This window comes from Equus asinus, chromosome 12 (genome assembly GCF_041296235.1).
Source record: "Equus asinus isolate D_3611 breed Donkey chromosome 12, EquAss-T2T_v2, whole genome shotgun sequence".
Classification (NCBI taxonomy): Eukaryota; Metazoa; Chordata; class Mammalia; order Perissodactyla; family Equidae; genus Equus; species Equus asinus.
The window spans coordinates 76,351,298-76,372,238 of NC_091801.1; the positions used below are offsets into that span (position 1 = coordinate 76,351,298).

The window sequence follows — 20,941 nt, forward strand, 5'->3', positions numbered from 1 at the left end:
GCTCTTCTCTGCAGGGTTTGTGCTGGCAACAGGAGCAAAATTCCCATCCCATGGGGCGGGGTGGGCCAGTGGCAAGGAGCTGTGAGGTTGTACACCTGCTGCCTCCTGCGGCAGCCCTTTCCTGGTGCTCCAAGGTGAAAATAATCACGATAACAGTCATAACAGTAATAGTAAGTGCACCGGCTGAGACCCAGCATTGATGTGGGTCCACTGGTTCTGTGAGCCCTTGAGGACCCTTAGTGGAATAAAGAGCGTGGATCTTCAGGACGCAGAGAAAAAAGCAGTGGGAGCTGGGGAGCATCTCACAACGTGACATCAGAGGGATTTACTCCTCAAAGCCTCCGCTCCCTCATTAGTAAAGCAAGGCCGACTCATGCCCCTCCTGGCTTGTGGGATGTTCACGTAGGAGAGAAAACACACACAAGGCTCCGCAGGCCAGAGTTCTGACGCAGAATCCACCAGCAGGGGCATTCGGGCCATTGGCTTAACATCTCTGAACTCTGGGCTCCTCCGTCTTATTTGTTTTATCGAGGCAAAAGGAGATGGCTGGCTATTAAAAGCAGGGTAGAAAAACATAACTTTATGTAACCTTTTTAAACGCCATGAAGACGGGAAGGTGGCCGCAGGCCGTTTGGACTTTGGCAGCCCTGCCTGGCAGCCCCCTTTATCTCTGCCGTTCCCCTGCAGGCTCTCTCTCCAGCCCCCACGGCCATGGCCTTCACCCCTGCACCACTGGAGGACATGTACTCACGCCCCCAGTTCTGCAAGTGGCCATGCGAGTGCCCGGCGTCCCCACCCCGATGCCCGCTGGGGGTGAGCCTCATCACCGACGGCTGTGAATGCTGCAAGATGTGCGCTCAGCAGCTCGGGGACAACTGCACAGAGGCCGCTGTCTGTGACCCCCACCGGGGCCTCTATTGCGACTACAGTGGGGACCGCCCGAGGTACGCAATAGGAGTGTGTGCACGTAAGTGAGACCCCCTCTCCTTCCAGCAGCCCCTAGCACCCCCCGCTCCGGCTCAGGGCCCCTCACCTTTTGCCTGGCCAGGCTCCTGTGCTGCAGGAGGTACCCCTGAGACCCACTCCAGTCCCTGATGGGAGTCCAGGAGCTGGGCCCTTCCAAGGAGGGAGAGATGCTTGGCTTCCTGCTCTCTTCTCAATCCCGGAGCCACATCCACAGCTGACTCCAGGGTACAGCGAGCCACATGGGAAAGACCTAAGTCTGGTTTCCTTCTTAGTGGTGGGACCCTGTGCTAGATACCTATGGCTCCCGGGGGCTCCAGGACCCTGCAGAGTTCCCGGTATTTTAGTAATATTGTAAATGAAAGTAACACGGTTTAAAAATTTCAGGAGCCTTCAAAAAATAAAACTCAGCAGGCTGCGAGCACACGCTCCTGCCACCCGCCCACGTGCCTCCCATTACTACAGTCCCTTAGAACATTTTAGCCCTTTCTTCTGCTGGTTATCACCATACAACATGGGTCTTCTGTTATACCTTTATTGGCTTAAAATATCAATTGTGGGTAATCCACTAATGATCCTGTAAGACAGCTGATGACTTAGCTCCTCCATCCCAGCTGACATCTCCCCATCTTCCAATATCATTGTCCTATTTTTAGTTATATGATTACCACTATTTACAATATTATGACTGTGTAAATATTGTTCGGGGCAGCCTGAGATAAGAGTACTTGTCTGAATCTCTTTTCTTGTGAAGCCATTTGTTTTCCTGGGGTTATTACTTGCCTTTGTTTTTTCTTTATTCTTGATCTTTATAATAGTCTCCTACAGGGGGGCTGTTGTTGTTTGTCGTTTGTTTGCTCTTCAAGTGCTCCACCATGTTCTTTTTTGTTCCCAGAGACCTCCATTCTGGGACTTTCTGGTCTCCTGCTCATATCTGGATGGGCATTCACTTACCTTGAGTCATCTAAGCATTTATCCAAGATACACGACCCAGCATGACCAAGAGAGGGAACTAGGCATCATGACACAGCAGGCTAACTTCTGAAAAGTTACATGAACCCTCATAAACCCAAGTGCCCCTTTCTTCCCTTAGTGTTGAATCAAGCTTTCTCCATAATTATCATGCCCTAGAGACCCCATTACACACTCACACACAGCAAGCTCTCATCCTCAGCTAGCCCATATGTTTCCCGAAGTGGGCTGCTGGTGAGGGTTACACCCATAATTCCAAGTCAGACAGTCCTATCTGAGCCTCATGGTGAATTTATGAGCACTTCCTGCTCTTTTGTCATTGGTTCATACTTCAGCTCTCATACCAAGTCATCGGTCTTCAGCTTTCCAAGTAGCTACATTGATTGTCCCATCCGCCACTTTTTTCCCCTTTACTCAGACTCATTATCGGCCCCACAAAATAGTGTGTTCAAAAAGAACCTGCAGCATCACCTGAACAGAGTCATCTGACGCGTAGTTTAAGAAGGTTATTCCTGAGCCCCACCCCGACTTACTGATTCCAATTCTCTGGAAGCGGACATGGGAATCTACACCTTAACCAAACCTCCCAGGGGATTCTCACGGATGCTCCCGTTTGAGACTGACGGCTCCTATCCACCGGCAGGCACATCCTTTCTCCCCACACCCAGGTGAGCCAGCCTGGCTGAGCCTTCCTGCACTAGAACCACCTCCAGGCATATGAGATGGTCTCACCACCTCTTTTCTCATTTATAGCTGTTCTTCAAGGTCATTACCAAGGTAATTCAGTTTGCTGCGATTATACTAATCTCTAGAGCTGTATTGACATCTTACCACGTGCCAGGCACCACACCTTTACAGGCATTCTCTCATGGACCAGAGGTTGCACAGGCCCAGAACTGCCTCTCCTGCCCGCCTTCCCCACCAGGGGCCTGAAGACCACCCTCTAAACCACCCCTACCCCCATCTTTGTATCTCACGTCCTTCTGTCACTCAGAGCGTCTTAATTCCCCCTCATCACGAGTCTCTGTGTATTTCCTTTCCTTTTATCTGGAAAGAAAACTCCGGTCTGCAGAAGATTTTAATAAGTATTACCCTTGCCGAGGGTTCCCTGGTCATATAGGTTTACAGATATTGGAACAAAGCTAAACAATGTCACAGAACTTCTCAGAGGTTCTAAATGTTCACGTCCATTGTCAAATTCCAAAAGGGGAGCTATCATTAGACTTTTCTTTTCAAACTTATTTGCCCAGTGAACACTTTGTCCAGGTAGATTTTTACCCACCCACGCATCCCACCACACATACACACGCATACACTCACATAGACACACACATCTCATGCATACATGGGTTCACATACACACACACACACACGTAACTCGCTAGGGTTCTACTGAACATCTTCCTAGAAATGATGCCATAGTGTCTGAGCTTGTGAGACCCTAATGCAAGAAGGGAGAGTCCAGGGTCTGAAGGCTAGAGAGAGCAAGGCACCTCAGGACCAGAAGGGAAGGAGAAAGAAGAGTTCCCTTAAGTAAACACTCTTTCAGCAGATGGTCAACTCAACCAATGGTCGATCACCAGGACGGGCTGAATCTGCCTGGAGATGTGCGAGTAATCAGGCCAGGACAAGGGAATAAAAATGAGCAATTGCACCACTAGCTCATATAACTCAAAAGAGAGAATGCTGGGGACTCAGGCAAACCAGTGCACACAAGGTTTGGCTTCCAGGGATCACCTCTACTGGGCCCCGGCCACTGTGACCAGGCAGAAAAGTGAACTTGGTCTTGTCTAGTCTGCTCTGTTTTCAAGAGAATCCAAAAATCCAGATTTACATATGAGTTGTAAATGTTGGCAACCGGTTCAAAAATTTTTTTAAAAACACTCTGTGGGCCAAACTAAACAGATCTGTGGGCAGAGAGTGACCTCTGAATTGGCCTGTTTGGCTATTTCGGTTGTACAAACACCACTCTGCATTTAATGCAGCTGGGTGGGGCCTGAGGGCAGTGTGGTTTGCTGGAAGCATCATGAAACTTACAGGCAGACAGACTTGGCTTTTGAATCCTGGCTCTGCCACTTACTGGCTACGTGACCTTGGGCACATCACTTACGGAACTTGATCCAACCAACCTCGTGTGGTTGTTGAGATTAAACAAAGGGACACATTAGAGCCTCTGATGTGATCGGCAGCTCGAGGTCATTGTTTTCTTCGCTTTGTTTGAACTTTCCCTCAAAGACGTCATCTTAGCCTTGTCCACGGTCATCCCCAGAGTCGCGAGCAGGTCTGGTTGCAGGCTAAGACTCCCCAGTGGGAACAGTGAGGAAGCAGAAAACCCACACATGGTCTCTGGAGCTAGACGACCTAAGTCTGAATCTCAGTACCATGACTAACTAGTATGATGACATTAGGCAAGCAACTTAACCTCTTGAGTATCAGTTTCCTCATCAAAGAAAATGCAACAAATAACGCCTACCTCTTTGATGGCTGGGATGTCCAGTGCCTGATACATGTGAAGAGCCCAATAAAAATGAGGGCTCACCCCACCTCACATCCATCCATCCACGCATCCATTCACACAGTGAACACAGGTGAGTGATAATACATCAATGGGGTGACAAGGCATGACCCACTGTCCTGCTCCCATGCAGCTGACAGTCCATCAGGGGTGTGGGGGATGAGGGGAGTGAGGGTCCAGATGGCAGAGCAAGGTGACTTGAATTCCTGGAAATCCTTCAATGAGAAGAAAGCTCACCAGGTCATGCTTGGACTTGCAGGTCTGAGATTAGATAGGAGATGGTAAAGGAAACTCAGTCAGCTTCACCTTCTTGTTAGCAGCTGGTCCTTCCACTGGTTAGAAAGAAAGTGAATGAGGAGGGGGTACTGGAGTCCGCTGATGAGCCCACACACAGCCATCATACATATCATACACCCCATTAAACATCTCATACAGCCATGACACATATCACACATCCCCGGCCCACCCACGCCCCAATCAAAGCTCCCAGGAGACTGAGAGCCACTTCCAGATGCAGTGGTTTCCAATCTTGGCTGCCAATTGGATTCCTCTGGGGAGCTCTGAAAACTACCCAGGCCAAAAAAGTAAAAACACAGAGGCCCAGGTCCACCCCCATATTCCGGGATACAGTTTGGGCATCAGCATTGTAAAAAACTCCCCAGCGGATGTGGTCGTGCAGCTGGTGGTGAGAACCACCGTGTTCGGGCTCCCAGCACTGCCCTCTCCATCCAGAGTTCCCACACCCAGAGGCAGGGATGGGAGCTTCGGCACACTCCCTTCTCCCCCTCTGCCAACGCGCGCATGCACACAAGCACGCACAGCTTCCTGGAGCAAGAGGGTAGGTGTGGTCCGGTGACTCGAGGAAAGCAAAGATGAGTGATTCACCCAAGGCCTCCTCTGCTTGGTTTTGTTTCCCTGTTTCCCCTCCCTGACTGGTGTCTGGTGGAAGGAAATGGGCTGGGGAGTCAGCTCCCTTGGGTTTGAGGCGCAGCTCTATCTTCACCAGCTGGGTGACCTTGAGCTGATGAATCACTTGACCCGCCTGAGCTTTCCTGTCTGCCAAATGAAGAAAATAAAGCTCTCCTGGTGTAGTGACTTCGGGACGGAACGAGGGAACGTGTCAGATGGTGCCCGGCAGGAGATCAGAGGGTCAGGAAGTGTGAGTGCCTTTCCTTTGTCGGCTTCTTCCCTGCACCCTCACCCGCCTCCCAGGAAAACCGGCAGTACATGAACATTCCCACAGGCGAGTTGCTGCTGCCACTGCGCCACCAGCTCCAACACCCAGGGCACACGACTTAACCTTGCCGAGACTCGGTTTTGCCATAGGTGACAACGAAGGTGATGATGTGGTAGCGTTTCCACCCAGGCTGAAATCAGCAGAGCAAGAAAGCCTGACACAGAACAGGTCATGTGACCAAGAACAGAGACCGTACTTGAGAAACCTTCGCTTCTGTTAGACACTGGGATTGTTATTATTTAATAACCACCTCCAGGCAAATACAGGAGATAGGCGGCCACTCTTGGCGGACTGTGGATTCCAAACTAGCCTCCTGGGGTGGGCACCTTGCTGCCCCAGCTTTCTGCCTGCACTTCCAGACACTGTCCTCATGGCTGGTGGGGGCACTGGCCAGGGCCCGGCAGCCCCAGATCGCTCCTGGAACTCCAGAGCTGCATGACCGACTCCACCTGCTCCTCCCAGGAGAACACCTCCCTCCTTCCAGGGTTCAGGTCACAGAACTGGAAGTCATTCCCCACTCCTCTCCCTCTCATCCTCGCATCCCATCCATCAGCAAGTCCCGGCATCTCTTCCTTCCAAATAGATCCAGAACCTGAGCTCCTCTCCTCATGGTTCTCGGTCCCTTCCTGGTCCAGGCACCACGGCCTCCCTCCTGGATTACCGGGGTGGCCTCCTGACGCTGTCCTCATTGCCTCCAGTCTATTCTCAACTCAGCACCACCAGCATTCCGTGAAGAATCATTCCTATCATTGATTCAACAGTTCCTTATGGAGCGCCTACTGTGTGCCAGGCACAGTTCTAGGCTCTAACCTCTTTGCATCCTCCTCTGAGCCTACAAGGAAGCCCCCTCTCACCTCATCCCCTGCCCACTCCCTGGCCCTCTCTCACATCCCAGGCCTCTAAAGACCTGCTCCCCTCTCAGGTCTTTACACCCACAGACCCCTCCCTGCCTGGAAGGCTCCTCCCCTCCTCCCCATCTTTGCTGAAGCACCATCACCTCAGTGAGGCCGCCTCTGCCCCCTGATTTCAATCTGCATCTGCCCTCCCCCCGCCCCCTCCCCACTCCCCGTCCCGCTTCACTTTTCTCCCTGGCCCTGTCCCCATCGACATCCTAGACAATCTGTCTTCCCTCCGTCACCCCCACGGGAGTGTGAGATCTGGGAGAATGTGTCTCTTGTCTGTTTTGTTCACCCCTGAATCTCCAAAGCCTACAACACCCACCCCCCCCCCACACACACACACAAATATGCCTGAATGAGCGGAATCTGCGTTTCCAAGTGTTCCGATTGGTTTTACAAACCATGACCCTACAGGCAAATATCTGTCAGTAGGAGCCCTTGTGTCCCCCTTGTGCTGGGGATGGGACAGGACGCTAGCCGCCGGGGACCGTCTCCTGGCCGCGTGTATCCCCTCACTCTGGCAAGGGGTGTTCCTCAGTGGGTGGCAGCTGAAGCCATACAGGAACTCTGCACTCCCTCCGCTCAAAAGCCACCCAGCTCCCCATGGCTGCCTGGGCCCCGTCCTTTCGCCCCGCACCAGCCCCACGGTGGGAGGGATTCCCAGGGTCTGGGCGCTGGTGGGGCAGTGGGAGGGCCCCCAGGACTGGGTCCGGTGCCCACCGGGCCTGACCCTGCCACCTGTGTCCGCAGAGGTGGTCGGCGTGGGCTGCGTCCTGGACGGGGTGCGCTACAACAACGGCCAGTCCTTCCAGCCCAGCTGCAAGTACAACTGCACGTGCGTGGATGGCGCAGTGGGCTGCACGCCGCTGTGCCTGCGCGCGCGCCCCCCTCGCCTCTGGTGCCACCGCCCCCGGCGCGTGAGCGTGCCCGGCCGCTGCTGCGAGCAGTGGGTGTGCGACGACGACGCCGCCACGAGGCCGCGTAAGACGGCGCCGCGCCACACGGGTGCCTTCGGTGGGTGCAGGGCGCGGGGCGCGGGGCGCGGGGCGGGGGACGCCAGTTCCTGGGGGCAGAGGCAGACCTCCCTGGAGCTCTGACTGCGTGTGATTGACACAAGCCCCTGAGTCCCCTTCCCCAGTCCACCAGGCACCAGCAGCCCTGTGACCTTGGGAAGGTCACATCCCCTCTGGACCCTATTTCTCCATGGGTAAAATAGAAACACTTCCCTCTGTCCCGCCTGCCCTATGGGATCCTGGGAGCATAAAATGAGGAAGTGCTTTGTAAAGAACAAAGCCAGACACGTGCGATTCATGTTATCCTACTTAAGAGATTACGTGGGGGTGTGAGGCGGAGGAGGAGTGGCGTGAACAGCAGGCGCAAGGGCGGGAGAGGAGTAGACGGCCTCCCCCTCACTATGGAGGATGGGTGGACAGGTGAGGCTTCAGCCGGGTAAGCCTGGCCAGAGGAAGCTCTGGAAAGGAAAACAGCCTGTTTGTTTCAGCTCTGCTCACTGGAGCCTAGCCCAGTGCCAGACTTAGAAGGTACCAAATCAGTGCTTGTCATAGGGATGGATGGATGGATGGATGGATGGATGGATGGACAGATGGAGGAATAGACAGGTAGATGGATGGATGGGCTAATGAGGGTCTGAACTAGGGCAGTGGGAATAGATGTCGCAAGGAAGAGACAGATGCGAGAGGCATTGCTCGAGAAAACTGAAGGTCTGGGAGTCAATCCAAGGCATCGAGTGAGGGAGAGAGAGAGAGTAGAGGATGACTCCCAGGGTACATCACTGCCTAGGACAGAATATGAGAGAGTGCATTTGGGGTGAAGCAGATCTGTGCTGTTTGAGACAGGTGGAGTTTGAGGCAGGGCACCCTGCCCTGGGCTCACCCAGAGGAGGGTCCCATGGGGGCAGCATTGGAGGATGGAGACGGGGCAGAGACAGAGAGCTCTGGAACTCACCTGGAGCCGCTGGCGGGGTGGGATGGCCCAGAGATGATGGACGGAGGCAGACAGAGGGGGCCTGGGGCGGAGGTCTGGGGGGCTGACGGTGAGGAGTGGACAGAAGAAGAGGAGGCCGAGGCAGAGACAGGAAAGTCATGGATGTAAGAGGAAAACCAGGAGCGTCTGACAACGCAAAAGACAGCAGATGAGGACATTTCTAGAAGGAAAGCGTCTCCCAGGCAAGTGGACATGAAGGAATGAAGAAATGGCGATAGGGTTTGAGAGTTAGGCGGACTGGTAATTTTTTAAAAATTCTAAGTGCGTGAGATTGCCGAGGGAGACTGGAGAGCAGCGTTTCTCAACCTCGGTCCTGACACCGTTTTGGACCAGATAATTCTTTGTGGTGGGGACTGCCCTGTGCATTGTGGAATGTTTAGCAGCATCCTCGGCCTCTACCTCCTAGATACCCATAGCACTAACCCCCCAAGTAGTAACAACCAAAAATACCTCCGGATGTTGCCAGTTGTGCCCTGGAGGACAACATCGCCCCAGTGGAGAACACGAGTGTACCCCTGGAGACACCACTGTTTAAGGGAGGAAAAGACGCTGAGAAAGGCAAATCCAAGAGGCAGGACAGAAACAGGAGAAAGAGGGTTTGCAGAAGCCAAGAGAGTGTTTCAGAGAAGAACAAACTGGAAAGCAGGAAAGAAGAGGGGAGAACAGGACCTGCCCAGACAATAGAGACCTGCCTCCTGGCTGCATGGCTGGGTGTGACTAGACCAGGAAGGAGGGCGTCCCCCCCACCCCTCACTTCAGGCATGCACCACCTCTGTGTGGGTGCCCCACAGGGGCTGAGCCAGCCCCATGAGCAAGCAGGCCCGTGTCGATGGAGCAGGTGGCAGGGAAAGCTCTGTGGCTAGCAGGCCCAGAGTGGCAGTCCCACCATGACCCCCCTTGGCAGAGCCACACAAGGGTCACAGGGGGATGGGCAGCAGCTGTCTGCCCATTGTGTGTGGCCCAGTGACCCCGTTCTGACCGAGTAGCCACAGAGCCTCTGCCTGCCTGCTGGGTGACCCAGAAACCAAAGCCCTTTCATCCTCCTAGCAAATCCCTTCCCACTGCTTCCCTCCCTCTAGGCCCACAGCCCAGCCCAGCCCCTTCTCTCCTCTTTTTTATCTATCTGCCAAACCTCCCCTCCTCTCACCCATTCACTCCCACGTTCGTCCATCCATGTTCCCTGCACACCTGTTAGCTCAGCTCGGAGGGGCTGGGAGCCAGCACAAGCCTTCCTTTCTCCTGCTCTCATTAGATGTCTTTTCTTTCCTGTTTTCCCGTCTCTTCTATTCCCCCGCTTCTTTTATGACTTTTCTTTCCCCTCCCTATTCTCTGTCTCTGCCCCTCTCCCTTTCTCCCCGCCACCCCGCCTTCCTCTCTGTCTCCCTCCCCTCTCTTCTCTGCTGTCCATCTGTCTGTCCACTCCTCCCTCTCTGCCTCTTCCTTTCCCTCTGGCTTTTGGTGGTAGCCCCCATGCGTCAGGGCAGAGCTGGCTTCCTCTCTGGGTCTTTCTCTTGTATATCTGGTTCCATCTTTCTGTGCGGTCTCCCCTTTGTCTTGCTGGCTCTTTACCTGCCTCCATCTGTAGCTCACGCCCTATCCCGCTTGTCAGAGAGTTCCTGAGCACTCCCCGTGTGTTCTGGATGCTGGGATGCAGGCATTCACAGAACCATCCAAGAGCTGGTGTTTAGTTGGCCGATACTCAGGTACCCACGCAAGTTCCCCCTCATTGAGAGCTTACGGAGGGCAGGGCCAGCTTGAGTGCTTTCATACCTGTGAACCCATCTTTTCCGCCCACAGCCCTGGGAGGAAGATGCTGTGATGCTGTTGCAAGTGGGGAGCCCGAGGCACAGAGGCGGAAGGGACCTTATTGGGAGTAGCCCAGCTACTAGGGGGCCTTGCTCACAGATGAACCAGGCAATTTGACTCTGAAGCCTGTGTGTCCCCTTAACCACTGTGCCCTCAGCATCACCCAGATAAAACATTAGGGACTACGGTGTAGGCACTCCCCTTTGACCCTCCCTGAATAGACTTCATCTCTTCAGAGTCAGGAACAGCGTCTTCTAACCTTTCATTCCCAGCGCCTTGTAGATACCTGCTGTATACTCAGTTGATATCCACACCCTTTTCTTCTCATACCAGCCCCACAAGGCAGATGTTATTGTCCTGACTAGAGACTGAGGCCCAGAGTGAGTTCTCTAGGATCCCACAGCTTGTAGGTGGGCGAGCAGGATTTGAACTCAGTCCACATGTCTCTAAAGATGGTCTTCCCTCCAGAGAAGTAGAAGGAGCTCAGAACAAGTACTCCTCTGCCAGATGGTTAGAAAGTCAACTCGTCCTCCTGTGGACACTTCTCCCCTCCCTGAGTTGCAGGGACCCCACCCCTAAGTGTGTCAGTGGTGGAACTGGGGGCTGACAGAGGCTGGAGACTCACAGGGACTCTGGTGCCCATCCGCAGCGGCCGCGGCCGAGGGAGAGCCATGGCACAGGAACTGCATAGCCTTCACGAGCCCCTGGAGCCCCTGTTCCACCACCTGCGGCCTGGGGGTCTCCACTCGGATCTCCAACGTCAATGCCCGGTGCTGGCCTGAGCAGGAAAGCCGCCTCTGCAACCTGCGGCCGTGTGACGCGCACCTCCATCCGCTCATCAAGGTGAGTCTCCCTTCGGCGGGGGGAGGGTGGGGGGCAGTCACCTGGGACCTAACAGACAAGCCTGGCTTGGAGCCTGGCTCCTGACCTTCTTCATGGGGGCCGTTGGTAGAAGGGAAATAATTAAGCCCACCTCGTAACAGTTATGGGATCAAGTATATCATGGGGCTGGTGTTGGTGAATTTCACTCAACGGAAATGACGGTGGTGACCATACTATGAAAGTCAAGGTCACTCTGGAGAGAACCCAGGGACCCTCAGAGGTGCTCTCTTGTGATGATTCTCAGGGACCCTTGCCGACTGCCATTTTCCCTCTGCTCTGGGGCCAGCCCACACCCACGAGCGTGCTGGTGTGACAGCCACATGGCATGATAGGGGAGCCCTGGACAGCTGGACTCACATGCCCGTCTGCTGCTGACGTCCGTGGCGGTGGCCAGTTTCCTTGCCTCCCTGAGCCCCAGACCCCTCATTGGCAAAATGTTGGAGTTGATCCCAGATATCCCTTCCAGCTTTGATAGTCTAAGATATTTAAAGGGTCAAGGAGGTAGTGGGCCACTGAGACCCGATCCTCAGAGTTAGAGATGGAGCTGATTTGCCTAAATCAAGGCCTACTCGCCTGTGCCTCAGGACTGGTCATTTTCTTCTGCATCACGCAAAAGAAACAAAAGCTCAGCCCTGAGGCCATTTTTGGAGTGCTAATGGCTCCTTGGGGATGCTGAGGAGAGGGTTGCCCAGTAGACAAGACAGCCCGGCTTCCCAGAATCCTCCTTAGACATCAGACGTTGCTCCTTGTCCTCTGTGCTCTACTCCGGTCATCTCTGTGTCCGTCAGCTGGGTCCTCCGCTGTCTCCTTCTCCTGCTGTCTCTTCTTCTCCTCTCTGATTATTTTCCCTGCCATCCTAGCCTTTGTATTCTTGGTGCGCGGGAGCCATCTCTTAACAGAAAACATGAGAGGAAAAGTTACCGGCAGCAGGGAAACTAGAAGCACAGGTCCTGGGCTGCGTGAATTCACGGTGCATTCCAGGTGGAGGTGGGTTTGCCACAAAGCTAGTTCCAGCCCCTGCTGTCGGCTCACGATTCCCATCCAATTGTGTTTCCACCATTCTGTGCCCTAAGAGGGCTGCTTAGATTGTATAAGCTTCAGGCCCCACGTAGCCTGGGTCTGCTCTGTCCCCAGTTCTGGCACAGTGCTGGTACGTAGCTGACCCCGAGAACCAGGAGTCTGATGAGTTTTGTAAGTGCCCCCTGTGTGCCAGGCACAGAATTAGACTTAGAGACACAGAAAGAGCCCCACAGCCCTCTCGAGCGGCCCACAGCCCAGTGGAGAGTCAGGGCTACCTTTAAATAACGCCAATCCAGTTGACTAAGTTGCACAATAGGGGCAGGTGTGGAGGCTGTGGGAGGCTGAGGAGGAGGAGGAGTCAGGGTAAAGTGCGTCCCCAATCATAGGGTCCCTTGATGGTTCTGCCACTAACTACTGAAGGAGCTACAGAGGCATCCTGTGTTGGTGAAACTGTGACAAAGGACTGGGCGTTGGCAAGGCAGAAATGCAGGAAAGAAGGAAATTGCAGGCTGGAGGTAGCACCCAAGCGAGGCAGTCCCCTTCTGTGGTCCTCAGTTTACCCCTGCGTGGCGTGGCTGGGTCTCGCTGTATTTGGGGAGGTCCCTCCTAGCGTGATGATGCTGCGAATATGAAAGTAAGCTGGAGGGCCCCCGCATGGTGCATGAAAAGAGAGGAATTGAGGGCTCAGATGGAGGAAGCTGCTTGTTCATCCTCTGAGCATCCCAACTAAAACCTCCTTTCCTGCAGGAAGGGAAGAAGTGTTTGGCCGTGTACCAGCCGGAGGCGCCCGTGAACTTCACCCTCGCCGGCTGCGTCAGCACACGCTCCTACCGGCCCAAGTACTGTGGAGTCTGCTCGGACAACCGGTGTTGCATCCCCTACAAGTCCAAGACCATCGATGTCTCCTTCCAGTGTCCGGATGGGCCTGGCTTCTCCCGCCAGGTCCTGTGGATCAACGCTTGCTTCTGCAACCTGAGCTGTAGGAATCCCAATGATATCTTTGCGGACTTGGAATCCTACCCTGACTTCTCAGAAATTGCCAATTAGGCAAGCACAAAACATGGGCCCTGGGGCCTGGCCCAATGCTTGCAAAGCAGCCAGCCCTTTGAGGCCCACGGGTGAGCCTTCTTTTGTCCCCTTCCCTCTCATTTCTAACTACTCTGATCCAGACCCTTGGCGCCTGTCCTGTCTCTGACCACCCCAATGACCCATTATGGTGCTACTCGAGCCCAGGCCGTGGGTCCCTTCCTTGCCAGCATTCTCCACCCATGCCAAAGAAAGTGCCTGTCACCAGCTGTTCGGGACAATACCCAAGCTTGACCCAGCCTGTCCAAGCCACTGGAAGTCCTGCTGGATCTTGCACGAGTCCCAAAGAACAGAATCAGCTAGACATTTGGTGTCACTCATTCTCTCTTTAGATGCCAAACCACAAGACTCTTTGGGTCCATCAGAAGCGTAGACGGGATTTAGGGATTTAGGACCATGGAACAGTGTATTGTTGGGGCCCTGCCAGGTGGCACTCTTAACAGACGGCCTGACCACAGTACATCATGTATCTCTGATTCCAAAGATTCATGCATCCAAAGCTCACCAAACGTGTGCCAAGTAGGCGAATGACGGTTTGGTTTTGTTTTTTAGTGGAAAATTGTATCCGTTAATCTGGGCATTGTCGAGGTTAAGTCTCTCTTTGCCTCTGCCCTGTGGAAAGTGCGAATTGAGTGCATCCCAGTCAGAGATGCGATTTGATAAACTTTATTCTTGTTTCTGGGGAAAGTCCCCAGTTGCTACTCCGGGGTCAGAGCAAGGCCAGCCAATTTGCAGAAGGAGCAATGGACCTACCAGCGAATCTGCTGCTGACAGACAGGGAGTTGGGCAGTTGGCCGGGCTCTTCCTTGCATCCAGATCCTCTGCCTGCCTGGGGGTTCATGGGACTTGATGGAGCCCCTAGGACGGCCTCTCTGACCCGTGAAAGTGGTGTCCTGGGATATTCCCCTGCTCTTAAGCAGCCTTGGGGGATGCAGCAGAAGCCCAGACCGGCCCCACCTGAAATGACCAAGACAGCTCCAGGCTGGGCGTGGGACAAACAAAGAAGCGGGTCCACTCTGCATGAGCCTGAGGTCGCAAGGGTGAATGAGCCCAGGTCACGTCTCTTTCTGCCACAGTGACCCATTTCACAGACTTTGGGTCTCCTGACCCAAATAACCCAGTTCTGGTGTGAAGACAGAGGTTTACCAGTTGTCTAGGAATATACTTAACAGGGATTAAAAGCCAAAAGGGGTTGAAGCTAAAAGGGAGAGAAGGTTGTTCCTAATGGAAATGAGGCTATTATTTATTTTGTTAGTAAAGTATAAATATTTACTGTTATAATTCTTTTATTTAGTACCTCCTATGTGCCAGACATTGTTCTTAGTGCTTTCCATACACTAGCTCATGGAGACTTTGCTTCATGTTGAAAGGTCCCCGTTATTGTTTCTGTTCTTACAAATGTGAAATGGAAGCTCAGAGAGGTCAAGAAGTGGCCAGAGTCACCCAGCTGGTAAGCGGGGAGTCAGGATTCAAATCCAGGTTGGACTGACTTTATAACCCATTATTTTTTCCTTACTTTTAGAGCTTCCAAATGTGTCAAAGCAGAAAAACATGTCAGAATAGGGGACTTTTTGCTCTCTCTCTTCACTCTTATTACTGTCTCTCTAATTCCTTTCCCAAGAGAAAAAGAGCATCTGACTTTCAGATAATTTAAGTGCCTGAGCATCCAAAGAATATGGGATGGACAAAAATCCATGAATACCCTATAGATTGTCCCTTCTTCAAGTCAGAACCAGCTCGAGCCAGCCCTGATGGTCTAGCGGTTAAAGTTCGGTCCGCTCCCCTTGAGCGGCCTGGGTTTGGTTCCCGGGTGTGGAACCACACCACTCATCTTTCAGTAGCCATGCTGTGACAGTGGGTCACAAAGAAGAACTAGAAGGACTTACAACTATACACAACTATGTAGTGGGGCTTTGGGGAGGAAAAAAGGAGCAAGACTGGCAATAGATGTTAAATTAGGGCAAATCTTCCCCTACAAGGAAAAAAAAGTCAAACCAGCTCTCCTCACATATTTAAAAGATGCTTTTGTTTACCCAATGCTGCATATTAAATGATGCAGTAATTCATGAGGGAATCCTGTGTGGTGTGCAGAGGGATTCCTAAACAGGAAGAAAGCATTGGGAGTTGGAAGCATTGGGAGTGTCCCCCTTACTGTGAACTCCTGATGCCTAGCCCAGTGCAAAGCATACAGTAGTGCTCAGTATGTATTTGATGAATAAAAGAAATTTTGTATGTGTTCCTACTTTTATTCAATAGCTCTCTTCTTCCAAAGGTACGTGACAGTCTAATTTTTACCAGCCAAATTTTATTTGAAGTGCCGTAGGAAAAGAGACACTTCACATTTAAAGAAACGTATATTTTTTATTGGAAAAAAAAAAGAATTTTTGTGTGAAGAGAATTTACCCCATGAGTAATCCTTTCTAGAAGTCTGTGTGGATTGTGTTGGATTTTCTTGGAGTGAAATCACCTGCCATCTTCAGATTACAATGACCAGATGACAGCTAACCCCTTTTGAAATTCAGCAGCAACCCGAGAGCTAGGTTCTTACTGAATTTGCATCCCAATTCGGGAAACTGAGCATAGCTTCCAAGATCCTAGGAAGCCTGGCTGGAGGAACTGGGGGTTATCCAGGGAATGCATGGGATGGGGTGGCCAGAATGCCCCCGTGATTATGTGCTTTGAGAAATGGACCCGTCTCAGGCAGGCCCTGGAGGGATGGTCTCAGCTCCATGATTTGAAGTCATGGGGGAGGCAGTTTGGGCGCAGTGAGAGGAAGCTCTTTCCAGCACGCTGCAGTGGTGTGACCTGCTTCAAGGAAAGTGCAGAAGAAGAATCACCATGAGCAAAGTCCGTCTGTGGAGTGCGCACTCGGTGCCAAGCACCATGCTAAGTTTTAAATTATCTTACCACTTATCACAGCAATTTTGAGGAAGCGTCTCTTCCCCATTTTATAAATGGAATGTCTGAGACTCAAAGAGGCTGAAAAATCAGCCAAAAAAGTTGGAGCCCGAAGCCCAGCTTATTCCACTCTGCCTTGCTCTTGGGGAGGCCTCCAGGCAGAGCCTCGATGACCTCTGCTGGATGTCTCATCGGCGAGAGGGACCAACTAGATCAGATAGATGCCTCTCCAGCCGCTTGTCCCTCCGTGTTCTGGGATGAGGGGAAGGCGCGCTGACCTTCGGTGGAGAAATTCACATCAGTGCCTGGAGTGGATTTCTCTGGCGTGCTTAGGTGTGGGGACCTGAACTCATCAAAGCACTGGTTCCTGCTCAACCTTCTCACCAGCATTTGAGGAGCGCTCCCCAGGCCTCGGGCTGCGTGCTTTACACCACGTCTTATTTAATCCTCATGGCAAACCTAGGAGATATGGCAATGTGATCACTTCCCCGTCTAAGAAAGGAGTCCTTTGAGGCTCCCAGAGGTTATTTGCTCAATGTCTTACCAGCTGTTGGACTGCAGACCAGGATCTCAAACCGAGGTTCTTCTGACACCTGAGCCAGCTCCCCCGACGTGAAGCCGGGTTAGCCTAACCCCCAAAATCAGAAGGTACAAGAGATGCTTTGCTGACCAGAGCTGCAATGTTAACTTTGAAAGTGATTTGGAGAATGATCAAAGAAACAAGCTCCAAGGGGTACGACTGTCTCTAATCTCATTAACATCGTGCTGTGTATACATAGAGGTGGTGGGAAAGCAACACAGCCCGTGACTATTGTGTTAAATGAGGTCACTGCTTTCTTAAGGACTTATCTTGATGCAGAGTAGCTGCAATGATGACCCTGCACGGCTGGGAATCATGGATGGTCCGAACGGTCAGCTGTGTATCTGCACATATGCATACGTGTCTGTGTCTCTATCTGTATGGATATATCTCTTTTCAAACTGTGGCTTAATATTTGTCTTCCTACTGCCATTTTTGTAACTGAAAAATACACATGAAGAAATGTCTTGGAATTTCCCAATAGAGGAGGAAGAGCACTTGGGCAATCTGTCTTGTTTTACCACATTCCTCATTTTTCTTGTGATTTGGGTAGTGTGGAACGTGTTTGCTCAATGTTAACAGTTCTCATTGCTCAAATTCCCTGTTTATAGCTTTTCTCCTTAAAGCAATAAATCATCAGCAAAGTGATTTACTGGAGTTGGTGGGGTTTCCTGTATATTCAGTTATTGTGAGGACATTCAATAAATGTGCAGATGGTGGAAATTAGATATCAGTTTGTTGGTTTTTTTTTTTTTTTTTGCTGAGGAAGACTGGCCCTAAGCTAACATTCTTGCCCATCTTCCTCTACTTTATATGAGGGATGCCTGCCACAGCATGGCTTGACAAGCGGTGTGTAGGTCTGCACCCAGGGTCTGAACCAGCAAGCCCCAGACTGCTGAAGCAGAGCACGTGAACTTAACTGCTGCGCCACCAGGCCAGTCCCTAGATACTTTAAATATGGTAATAAAAATAACTAAAATTTGGAGATGCACTTAGAAATATGAATTCTGGCCTTCAGAAAAGACCAGGGCTACAAAGATGTCCAGGCTGGAAGACACCTCATATAAATATAAAATGAAAATTTTAGCATTCACTCATTTATTCACTCACTCGTTCCTTTATTCAGCGTCTTTGTCTATCCCCAACTAGACTGTGGGGACCCTGAAGTCAAGGACCATGACTGCACCCTCTGAGCCCAGCACAGTGCCTGGCACGTGTCAGGGGCTGGGTAAGCAGGGGTGGGTGGATAGAGAATGGATGCATAGAGAATCTTCTGCCGCTGCCTTAGGAGCCAAGGGGAGTACAAAGAAGTGTAGGAAAGTTGCATGATGCAGTGGAAACGGTTCTGACTTTGGGAGTCAAGTGGCTCTTCATATCCTTCCTTCTTTACTGGAATTCCTCGCTTCACCCATCCCAGCCTCAGTTACCTCAGCTGTGAAATGTAGAAAATGAAAGGAGACACTGCCTTGTGGTGGTGAAGTAATAATTAGATGCCTGTTGCATGCAGAGTTTTAGAATGGAGCTTGGCACATGGTAAGCACTTAAACATACCTATTGTTAGCTGCGCCTCAGTTTCCCCATGAACTGGGGCTAATCAGCAAGATTATAGGAAGAACTGGAGTCCGTGTCTGTGTCTGTATATTCTACTTATTTAGCCTTTATTTCAAAATAGCAAATATACAGAAAAAGCGTCACCAGTCTTCAGTGGAATGCTTTTTTACTTTAATCATAGGCTACTTGATCCCTTAAGTTTTTTTATTTTGTTTTCACTTTATGCTATAATTTGATTAAACGCCCAGCTTCTTTAAGGTGGGAAGGATGTCACACTTTTCTGTGTCTCCCAGAGCCAGCGCAGTACACGACACGTGCCCAGCTGTGTGGACAGATGTGCCGATGGCCGAGTAACTGAAGGGAATGGCACATTCGATGCCTTCCGGCCAGAACTCCCTCACCTATGGCCCCCAAAACGCAGGATGCTGTTAGAATAAGGTCAAGGGGAGAATCCGTTCCAATAAAAACGTAACTGCCGCAGGAACTGTTTCCAAGAGCACTTCTATCCTGAAGCATACCTTTTCCAAAACTGGAAGTTCCATCATGGAGCCTTACAGATGCCTCTGATTCAGAGAAATGTGTGGCCTTTGGGAGAAATTTCTGATGATACCAGGTGGTTGAAGTTTTGGGAAAATGGGATTCAGGGCAATGGCTAGAGCATTTTATTATGAAGGTAAAAAAGCACATAGTAGAGATGCCCAACATGTTGTCTTTTGTCCCCACTAATGAAATAAAAATGTAAAAGTATCCTTTGTATTCAGAGGTCCAAGTTGCAGCTGAACCTGGGTTTATTTTCAAAAAATAGAACTAAGCAAAAATGACTTCTAAAGAGATGAAAGAGCTGGCACCAAGCCCCCTACAGTTTCCTATAAAGTAATGCACCACACAGCCACGTTTCAGTAAATGATGGACGGCATACAGGATGGCGGTCCCATGGTCCCATAAGATTAGCCCCATACAACCTGGGTGCATAGTGGGCTGCAACATCTAGGTTTGTGTAAGACACTCTGATTTGCACAACAACGAAATCGCCTAATGATGCATTTCAGATAACGACATATCCCTGTCGTTAAATGACACATGACTATATTATATTCTGTCGAGAATGTTTCCAGCTCTCTGTACTAAACTTGACTGCTCTTGTTTCTCTCACGATACTAACAGAGTGGATTTCTTAGTCCATGAAAAGGGGAAGGAAGCTACTAGAAGCAGACTCATGGATAGCAATGTGAAATTTTCAGCCTGCCAGCAAAGGAGGAAACAGAGGGATTAAGAACTAGATGGAAGATATGGTAAAAGCAGGTCATGGAGTCTGGGTGGGACTGTTTCATGGAAGGACAGACATCCCCGCAGACAGTAAAAGCCTGCAGGTCATCCACAGTGATATTCTGCCATCCCAAGGCATCGGTAGGTGGTTGCATTAGTCATGTCCTCAGGGAACCACTTTAAAAGGCAGTGAGGGATGTAATCCATTTTAGAAATGGCTGGACAAGCCATTTAATCTTCCTGAACCTTGGCTTTGTTATCTGTGAAACAAGGAAAACTCATCTTCTCAGATAAAGAATTAAACAAAGAAACTATAATACACGCTAAACATTACTATGAGCAGAGGGTGTGTTCATCTATTTATTTACCCCAAACCTCCTGGTATGTGTTGGGCAATTCTGCTGGCCCCAGAGATACAAAAGAAATGCTAGTGTCGAGGGAAAAGGACACCTAAGGGGATGTGTGAGCTAGAAATGCTGCATGTACAACAGAGGCCATCTCTGCAGGGGGCCACTGTCACTTCATCAGAGCTTCCTGGGTAGGGCGGGGCATTCAGAAAACACTTCTCGGAGCAGGCAGGAGGAAGGGCCTGCTTTGAACAGTGAGTTTGGCTGTTCATTGATTTAATCGTGCCAAGGACCTGGCAATCCACCTGCCACAACTACAGCAACTACTAGGAGCCCCTGCTGCGTGAATCTGCTCATGATCGTTTGGCCAGTAAGTGGACGCCTGAGTCAAGCTGGGCCAATTAGATTCTTCCCCTTAAGAGGCCCAAAGACCTGATTGGTTCCAGGTCCGAGAACTGGAAGGTCCCGTAGCCCTTGTGTTAGGACAGATATTTGATGCTTTGGAGACACAAGGAAATCTGATTTTAGGAAGGAGGCTGGGGGCTGGCCCCGTGGCGCAGTGGTTAAGTTTGACACACTCCACTTCGGCGGCCTGGGTTTAGTCCCTGGACATGGACCTACACCACTCCTCAGCCGTGCTGTGGCCGCGACCCGCGTATAAAATAGAGGAAGAGGAAGATGGGGACAGATGTTAGCTCAGGGCAAATCTCCCTGGGCCAGGCGGGAGGAGGCTGATCTGCTCACTGGGCCCCCTCCTTAATCCCATCTCCAACCCCATAAGCCCAGGCTTCACCGTCTGCCCTTGGATTCCATATGGGACACAGTTGAAGGGTTTCTATGCAACCTGAGAAGCCCAAGGTAAATAGGTAACCAGATGGCTTTAGGCTACATCTAGGGACCAATCCTATGACTAGC

General features: G+C 51.4%; 1 protein-coding gene across 3 annotated transcripts in view; it reads left to right on the top strand.

The window, feature by feature from the left end:
* CCN4 (cellular communication network factor 4) overlaps window positions 1-17,590 on the top strand; it is a 37,185-nt gene extending 19,595 nt beyond the window's left edge. The window contains exons 2-5 of one of the 3 annotated variants that reach the window (XM_014831336.3): window positions 688-967; window positions 7,337-7,600; window positions 11,046-11,239; window positions 13,046-17,590. In XM_014831336.3, the coding sequence (XP_014686822.1) occupies window positions 688-967; window positions 7,337-7,600; window positions 11,046-11,239; window positions 13,046-13,345 (1,038 nt within the window). In that variant the 3' untranslated portion in view covers window positions 13,346-17,590. The remainder of the gene's footprint in view (window positions 1-687; window positions 968-7,336; window positions 7,601-11,045; window positions 11,240-13,045) is intronic. The other 2 variants (XM_014831337.3, XM_014831338.3) reach the window with 2 other exon arrangements.
* The last annotated feature ends 3,351 nt before the right edge of the window (window positions 17,591-20,941 follow it).